Genomic DNA, 9370 nt, shown 5'->3' with positions numbered 1-9370 from the left:
GAATTACATTGATTGTATTATCAATCGACTGATGAATTATTTTGTCTATAAAATGTCAGAGCATATTAAAAAATACTGAAAGTAACCCAATACAATAATATAAAACAGTGAAATCCTGCCTACTTTCACATTCAACTGTGTATCATAGATGGATGTGTTTTGATTATTCACACGCACACTGGTAATTATTTGTCCTTTTTGTCCTCAGCCACTGTAATAGAAATACTGCTGCTATAAACTGATAACTCAACTTCCACATTTCTATATAAAGTTCTTTCTAAGAAATTAAAACCTGTGAGAAATACCACATCCTCCATTGTCATACCCACCTGCCCCAGTGAGAGGCTGGCTCTCATTGGCTCAGAGGACAGCCAATCAGCTGCCAGCTCAGCGTTCAGGGGGGAAGGCCATTCAAATGGTGTGGCTGAGTATTCATGAGGGCCAGCTTGCTTGGAGACCCTTGTCGTACACAGCCAGCTACAGTCACCACAGTCAGGACTTCAAAGGCAGCCAGTGGCCAGCGGCTGTTGGTGAGAAGTGTGAGTGACAGGAAGACAGACGCAGGGACAATGAGAGGAGCTGAGAGTGTGACACAAGGGCAGTAGATGGAGACAAAGTTTGGAGGCAGAATAAAGAGAAAGTGACAAACAGAGCAGTGAAAGATACAGTGTATTAAAAAAGAAAAAAGATCAAGAGAAGAGCAGGCAGACAGGAACAGACGCTCCCCGGACACAACATTTGTCTCCTCTTCGGAGCATGGTGGCAGAGTGCTCATGGATTTAGTCGACCTCTACCTCCCAGAGTGCTTCACCTACCACTCTGACACAGAGTAAGTACTTTCACTCTGCAAAATGACCCTACCTACCGAGCGCTGAAGTGTTTACTCTGCAAATGAACAAGTGTCACACAGGTGTAAGAGCAGACAGAGCTAAGATTGTGTGAAAGTTATAGTAATAGTGACTGACTGCTTCCTTATTTGCTTTGTGGGACGTTATGTGTGTGTCTTATGTCTGCTTGTGCTCACATATTTGCTGTTTTTCTGTTTGTGCTGCACAGGTCTTTATGCACTGTGTGCCTTTGATTTTTTAAGTTGATTTGATTTAATTCATGACACGTCTGTGCACTTGAAATAAAAATGACTTAGCACACTAAGAGAACTGGGGTGTGAGAATCAGGGTCCATCACACTCTGGAAAATGGTGTGACAGAAGTATTTCAACTGCTTAAAAAATGTTGACTTATACAATATTTGCTCATCCACATTACAGTCTTTTAGAGGAATGCACATATGCATTTAAAATCATCATTATCTTTGCCATTCATCTTCATTTTAATTAAGCCTGTGTAAATAGATGACGTTAATTGCCAGTTTTAGGCCTGCAGAGCCACTGCTGATAACCCCAACAATCATTTTAATTAGTGATTAATCAAACTATTATTTTCTCAATTAATCGGTTAAGTCTATAAAATGTCAGAAAATAGTCATTAATGCTCATCACACGTCCCTAAAACCCAAGATGACGTCTTAAAATGTCTGTCCAACCAGCACTACAGAACTCAGAGACGTTCAGTTGTATCATCAAATGTTATAAAACAGACAGAAAGAGAAAAGCCTGACAATAAATGAAAGAAGAGAATGTTTCTGGTGTTTTTGCTTTAAAATCTTTCAAACTATTAATCCGAATCAAAATAGTTGCTGAATATTTTATGTTGCTTGATCAGTTAATTGTCTAATCTTCTGAACGCTGTTGAAATATAACGTTTTTTTAGTTTAGATTTCCCAGGTGTGGGGGTTTGTTTGCACTGCTTACAGTTGTCATTGTTCAGCTTGTTTGTTTGTTTGTTTGTTTGGTAATAGTAAGGGTGAGTGGGCAAGACCAATCTGAAGGAAACTAGTCCTGGGCTGGGGTCATCCGAGGCTGGTGAAAACCTTCCACCAGCACGAAGCACAAAGCAAATGAAAGCCTGCGAAAAGACGTGCGAAGCAGCTGTTTGATTACCCCGAAACTGCTTTTTGATTGCCTTTCTTTTCTGTAATCATAAAAAAAAAATCTTGTTCATTATCATCACCGCTGCGCTTTATATCAGCTGTGGCATAATCACTGTGGCCCCGAAAACACATCTCATCAAGCATTTTAGGATTGAAATGAACTTTCCCCCAGCAGAGAAAGATCAAGAGAATTTAAGAGACAGACTGCTGGACGGACAGACAAAGACGAGGACCAAAAAGACATGTGGATGTACAGGTCGGCTGATTGCTGGTGACAGAAGCGGGCAGATAAAGAATTGGAGAAAGGGCCACAGATGATCCCCTGTATGGCACGCTATCCATGTTTCCAGAGCCTGCGGGTCCAAGCTCCAGCCACGGGCACCTCGTCTCTCAGCTAACAGTTTTGTCCAAAGCCTGACTAAGGCTCTTAACGCTGGCTGGGGGTGCTACTGATCCCTGCTCATCTCCTACTGGCTCATTAGTAAAAGGAAAAAAAAAAACCACTACTGAGACACCACTGACCTAAATAACTGCTCCTCGGGGTTGGGGTTAGAGCAACAGGACCTCAAAAGTATTTGTGTTTTTGTAATATTGCAGGAGGAATCTCTGTCGCCTTGCATTTTATTTATCGCCATGGCCCGTAGGTTTGCCTCTACTCCATTTTCTTTATATCTCTCGGTCTTATTTTCTGTATTTCCCTCCCTTCCCTCCCTTGTTTTCTTCTCACTCTCCTCCCTCCCTCCTTCCTCCGTTGGGTCATTGTCTCCATTATGACTCTGCTCATTTGAAAGTGAGTGTTTCCTTCTCTCTTTTCTTTCAACACCCCCAGGTTAATGAGCCACAGGACTGCCCCCTTTCTTTCTGTCCCTGCCCGGCCTTTTCACACTCTCTCTATCTGTCTGCCTCTCTTGTAATTTCCTCCCGCACCTCTTCTTCTTCTTTTTCTCTCTCTTTGTGTCCTTGTCGTTTCACGCTGCATTTTGGCCTTTGTTGCCAAGGTGCAATTAGAGTTGTTTTGGATACTGGGACACAAAAGGGCTTAAGTATGATAACTTTGAATACCCACACTCCCACACACACACACACACACACACAAGCTCTGATTTATCCCTGCAGCATGCCACTGTATGATCTGCACCAACCGTCTTTTGATTGGCTTTTATGTGGAGTTGTAGATTAGTAATCTGTCAGAGTGAATATTACATCACATCTGATCACCCCACTCTAATGTCATTTCATTATGAAAGCAAAACACCAACACCCCTCCTCCCCCTCCTCCTCTTCCTCCTTGTGATGCATTATAATGGGTAAGCACAAAGAATATCTCACTCTGTACCTGTCAGAGTCTTGACACAGCAATATGGATGCCTGTGATGGATAGCCAATAAGTAAGCCAGTGAGTCACTTTAAAAGGAAACTGAAATCTCTTCACTGTACTGTTTTTATAGTCTTCAAAGTGGATTGGAGGGGGGAGAGATGGCAAGGAGGGAGTTAAAATGGCAGTAGTGCCTTGTGCATTGGTTATTGAGTTACAATTGCTTAAGACTGGGTCCAGAAATACCCCTTTTTTAATTTAACAAATGTTTAAAGCTGCACTAATTCATATTATTATACTAACAATAGATCAAATAACTAGGTGTAATGTGAAAGTGGTCACTTCTGGTGACAAACCCAGAGAATTGTCACCGCACTTCCCCCCCAACTTATACAGAGCTTTTTAGCGTCCTTAGGCTAATTGTTTTGGCCCTCAACTTTACTTTTTGGAACCAACAACATCAGTGAGAGCACTGAGAACTTGTTTCCAGCCATAAATGGAAGCTGTTTTCATAGAAAATCTGATAAACCCACTGTACACTGCCTACCCAGCACCAAATGGCAGACAGACAAAATTAGCAACCAGCAAGCAAGCTAAAGAGCCAAATATTTATTTCAAGGGTTGGTAGAGACCAAAAGCAGAAACAATATTTGATTTACATTTGTCAGAAGATCAGAAACAACGCCAAATCAAGGCTAATTCTGTGTCTGCTGGATGTGCAAGGCAAATGTTTGCTAGCATGTTCGCAATAACAGTTGTATATGAGGTGAAAATATGTCAATTGTGCATTGTTGCCTGGTTTTGTCACAGAGACGTCTACTGTTGGCTCTCATGGTATCTTTACTTGTCTGTCTCTCACTGTGCGTCTGTGTGTCTGTCTTTGTGGGTTTGTAGAGGGGTCAATAGCGCGTGCCCATGGTTTACTTTGAGGGTGGTTAAAAGCAGCCAGTCTTTTTGCCTACCAAATGACTTGTGGCCGAGAAAACACTGATTTACATGGCAGGAAACAGACTGGCTTTAACAACCACGTCAACAGGCCAAGATTAGAGTGGGAGAGACGTCCGGCAGTGTGGATATTGTGTGTGCGTTTCTCTGCTTGTGAAAGTGTGTGACAGAGAGTGAGACAGAGGGCTTTTTAAAGTTGGCCTGGCTACAAACAGTTGCATGCAGGTATGTGTCGGGGTGTTTATGAAGACACTTGCTTTAAAATGTGTCTGTAAGTGTGTGTGCAAGTGTGTGTCCAGGGCGCTTGAACATGTCCCCCTGATCACGTGAATCTAAAGTGTATGTAGAGAAGTGGGAGCCTGGCTATGATTTTTATTTTTACATCCACACATGAACGCCTGACGCCACGATGTGAATGTGTGTGTGTGTGTTCACAGGATGTGTGTGTGTGTGAGCACAGATCACATGCCTGTGAGCCGACTCTACACCTCAGCTGGTTTCAGATGCTTTCTTTCTCCTCTGCATGGTGACAGAGAGTCTGTTGTGGTCACATTGTAATCCAATAATAAAGTAATGATACACACTTTAACATGAAGGCCTAGAAGAAAATTTAAAAAAGCAGTTAAAAGTCTGAATGGACGCATGTTTGTGCTTCTAGAAATTATTTTCCCATGCACAATACACAAAAAATTAACTAGTGCTGACATTTTATCTCTCTTATTGCATTAGCTCTTGTCTCACTGAATATATCTTTTAATATCAACAGTAAAAAAACTGTTGTAACAACCTGTTAACTGTTGTAGGCTACAGAGTGTTTGACAGGTGGAGTGACTGAGAGACACAAAGAGACAATAGCGAGAGGTAAAGAGGCAAAAAAAAAGTGAAAGGCGTGTTTAGATTGAACATAATAGCTATGATAATGCGGATGATTGCTGGTTATTTCCCTGGGTTTGTTTAAGCCCTCTCCTTCATAGAAAACAAAGCAGTGTAATGGACAATAGCTTTGCATATGTGGGAAAATCACAAACGGCTGCTTAGATAGGACTGGTACGCATGGATGCATGAATGAAGATGAGTAGAGATGGAGATGAGGAAGTCGTAAAAAAAAAAAAAGGGTACAGGTGAAAGAAACACGAGCTTCCTAGGCCTTTCTAGTTCTATATGTGGTTTGAAAATACATGACCCCATATATTAATGGTAACGATTTTCCCAAGCTGCTTATTACGTGAGTCTGTGTAACTGATGCCTGACTTAATAAAACAAATCAAAGCCACAGACTTGACTGAATTATCCATCATTAATATTAATAACAAAACCAAGGTGAAACAAAATATAAAGCTGACCTGAAAGTCAAATCTTCCATCATGAATATGTATTACAATAAGGTGCATATACAATTAAATGTAATACATTTTCTCCTCTTTTTCCCTCTCTTTTCTCCAGACATCTCGACAGGATGTCAGTGAGGGGCTTGGACCCCACTTGTCCCTCCACTATAAAGCGTGAGCCCTCCAGCCCCAGCCCCAGCTCTCAGGGCGACGTCAGCCCGGCCCAGCCCAGCCCTGGAAGCTCTTCCTCGGACACAAACTCCAGCTACGGGGCCTTGATCAAAGGCCACAATCACAGCAATGGGCTGGACTCACCAGTCCTGTATGGTCACACAGCGGGGTTGGCCAACAATGTTGGAACAAACAGGTCGGTGTATGCATTATACTGTCCCTTATTTTGAGTTTCACCCCACTTCAGATGTTAAATGGAAATGCTGTTTCTACCTGAAAACATTCCTCTTAACTTCTACCCTTCACTTCCTCCCCTCCTCTCTTTCTCTTCACCTCTATCCAGGAGGTTTGGGGAGGAAGAAAGTCCAGTGAAGTGTGAATTCATGCTGGGCACGGTGGCCAAGCGGCTGTGTCTGGTGTGCGGTGACGTGGCCTCAGGCTACCACTATGGTGTGGCTTCCTGTGAGGCCTGCAAGGCCTTCTTCAAAAGGACCATCCAGGGTAAGAGAGAGACAAACACACACACACACAAACAGACACACAAACAGACACAAAACACACATTTATGCACAGGAACCTGCTTAGTTTTATACTTAGTAACAGAGTTTATTGTGCATGGCAGATAATGCCTTCCTGCATCACATAAACCTGTTTTACAAGCAACACGGTGCAGATGCAGTCGTACCCTGAGCGTTTGTTTTGGTATAAACAAGCCCCGATCAGTTAGCTCACAGCTTCCGCCCCCTGCCTCTCAAACTGCAGAAAGATTTTAAATAAAGACCTGTTTGCAAACAGCTGATATGCTGTTAAACTTACAGTGCATGGTGTATATAGTCAACATGTTTAGGCTTTAAAGCTTTAGATAACATATGGTGATGCATGTGTGTGCATTTGCTTCAGCCCCGAAAGCCATTAGTGGCGAGAGTCAGTGGCGTGCAGTGTGGGTGTTTTTAAAAGGATAATCCTGTGCTCTGTCGGCTCACGGCCCAGGTCGAGGACCTGGCAAGCTGCGTTGTGTTTAGGCCTCTTGAAGTTGGCTGCTGTAGATGGGTTCAAAGTTCAAACAGTGTCAGATCAGACGGGGAGATCTGATGTCTGGCTCATCAGATACTTCCTGTTTCTGATCGAAGGTGGCAGCTGAGCATGCCTGCAACTGGCTGAACGCCACCGGGCTTAACATGCACATTTGGCTGCCCTGGCTTCCAATTAGGTGTTCGGAATATGTTTTTTGTATGTTGCAAAAAAGCCAAAATAATTTAGAATGTTGACTCAAGAATTTAAAGGTCCACTCCACTGATTTTACACATTAAATTCGGTTAACTTGTCCCAAGGAGTACTTTACAGCCCGTGAAAACTGTAAAAGGTCTTCTGTAGCTATGGAGGGAGATTTGTGAAGTCTGAGATGATGTCATGGTGATGTCATCAGGGTCATCTCTGTTTCTGCTTGATATTACAAATTTAAAACAGAAAGCCACCCAAACTGGAGGTTGAAAGCTGTGAGTAGTTACCAGACAGTGACGATCTATTTAAAGATTTACAGCTGCAATATGGGAAGCGTTGGGGTTACCCACGCCAGGAACTGAAAGTCAGGGTATCTAATGTTTCAATTTTGAAGCATTTAAAAACCATCCTTTTCTTAATTTGTCTCTTGTAAGTAGGGAAGTAAAATACTCAATCACTGGAGTACCCCTTTAAGATCTCTTGCTGTGACGCATTTTGACACGAGAATTGTGAATGTTAAAACATCCAAATTAAATGAGGTATGATGATGATGTTGAATTATTATTATATAATTATCCCTTGTCTTCACTGCAATTAAAAAAATGTGTCTCTTATCCACTCTCTTCTCATCCAGGGAACATTGAATACAGCTGCCCAGCGTCCAACGAATGTGAAATCACCAAGAGAAGGAGGAAATCCTGCCAGGCCTGTCGATTTGTGAAATGTCTGTCTGTGGGCATGTTGAGAGAAGGTCAGCTATACAACAAAAATCACTATAAAACCTGCATCAAATCATTGTTTGAGTTGCTTTTTGCAGGATTGATTGGTTGGTAGACTTGGCAGAAGTTCAAACCTCCTCCTTTAGTCAGTTGAGATGGAGAAAAAGCACCCAGACAGTGAAGGCTAACACAAGTCCAACAGCAATTTCTTTGTTGTGGATTCCTGGAAACAATACCCCGATTACCAGCTGAGATTTTCTCAATGTCTCACCTGATAAACTGTCGATGGCATGTGCCGCAGTTCTGTAGACTCCAGTGAAACCTAAAACTTTTGACAGTTAAACTTCAGCCCCTTCGTGCCAGCTGTGATGTGTGTGAGTGTAGGTTTGTGTATGTGTAGTAAACACGGGGCTGAACAATGCGCAGCCGTGTCTTTGAGAGAGAGGAGAGGGTTACTAACTGTTCAATTGTGTCAGTCTTTGCTTCACCAGTGTTCCTCCGAAATAGCTTCTGGAAATCTGCCAGTGTGTATGTGTGTGTGTGTGTGTGTGTGTGTGTGTGTGCAACACTGCAGCAGCAAGTGAGATAATGGAGGGAGTCGTTGCTAGGGGCTCCTGGGACGAGACAAAAATGAAAATGTAGGGACTTTTAAAAAACAGTTTGACATACATTTTTAGTGGGGAATTTAATGAGAATGGGACAAGTAGCCTACCCAACCCAGCATATTCCTTTGTGATGTTATGAGTTTTTTTTCATTTGTGAGGTTCAATAAGTATAAAATACACCAACTAATTTTAGCAATGAGCTTTCACATTTCAGCATTTTTGTGTGTCTACTATGAAAAAACATTATGTCTCATCATTATGTATGTGCAAAATATGCACTAAGAGTCGTGACATGTATACATACCACGCAGGGAGTCTGTGACAGCGGTCAGGTGCTCCTTTAGTCCAACTGTGTGCCTGTCTGGTGACATATTGTTGTCCAGATTTAGAAGTGACTCAAAAAGGAAAACATTAGCAACCTCCTACTGTACCGGCCACTCGCTGCATGCTGTGTAGGGCCAGATGATAATAAAGAGGGGAGAGCAGATAAAACGTGTGTGTTTGTGTGTGTGTGTGTGCCTGTGGACTGCAGGATAGTAAATGTAAAGATGAATGAAGAGGAAAAATGGAAACCTAACTGTCAGTTAGCAAGCTTTTTTAGCTCGGGCACTAACTGGACAATACAGTTTATTCACAAAACATATTAGTAGCCTGGACTCTGGTCAAAGTTCTTTAAGTTGAACCTGTAATGAATTGATTTCGACACAAAAGTGTGTCTTTATACAAAGCAACAACATGTTTGTAAGAGAAAAGTGAAAACTTCTATATGGAACAACCTACAGGACATATCATGGTTGTGCACACACCGTTTTTCTGTGCAATGATCGAGGGATTATTGCCGTCATTGTGGGTGCACTCACTTTTGGTTTTACCTACAAATAATGCAGTAATGTGGCTAAATCGCAGACTGTGTGATCATCTGACGTCTCTGTTTCTGTCCTGTCACACTTTGTTGTAGCCGCGTCGCCATATTCCCTCCGTCTCAGCAATTAATTTCATATAATGTTATCATAACTTATAGAAATGGTGGCCAAAACTATGAAAATAAGATCCCAGTTGTAATAAACTGGAATGATC

The 9370-nt window shown here is 42.2% G+C and overlaps 1 protein-coding gene across 1 annotated transcript in view; it reads left to right on the top strand.

Moving 5' to 3' along the window:
• Nucleotides 1-488: 488 nt before the first annotated feature.
• Nucleotides 489-9370, top strand: part of LOC118340317 (estrogen-related receptor gamma-like) — a 20473-nt gene continuing 11591 nt past the window's right edge. Inside the window, exons 1-4 of the mRNA XM_035678213.1 lie at nucleotides 489-829; nucleotides 5693-5944; nucleotides 6092-6249; nucleotides 7604-7720. Of these exons, the coding sequence (XP_035534106.1) occupies nucleotides 774-829; nucleotides 5693-5944; nucleotides 6092-6249; nucleotides 7604-7720 (583 nt within the window). The 5' untranslated portion in view covers nucleotides 489-773. The remainder of the gene's footprint in view (nucleotides 830-5692; nucleotides 5945-6091; nucleotides 6250-7603; nucleotides 7721-9370) is intronic.

Source organism: Morone saxatilis, unplaced genomic scaffold (assembly GCF_004916995.1).
Source record: "Morone saxatilis isolate NCDOM2014 unplaced genomic scaffold, NCSU_SB_2.0 Contig7, whole genome shotgun sequence".
In the NCBI taxonomy this organism is placed as follows: Eukaryota; Metazoa; Chordata; class Actinopteri; family Moronidae; genus Morone; species Morone saxatilis.
Note: the sequence above shows the minus strand (reverse complement) of the source record. Positions and strands in the feature narration are given on the sequence as shown.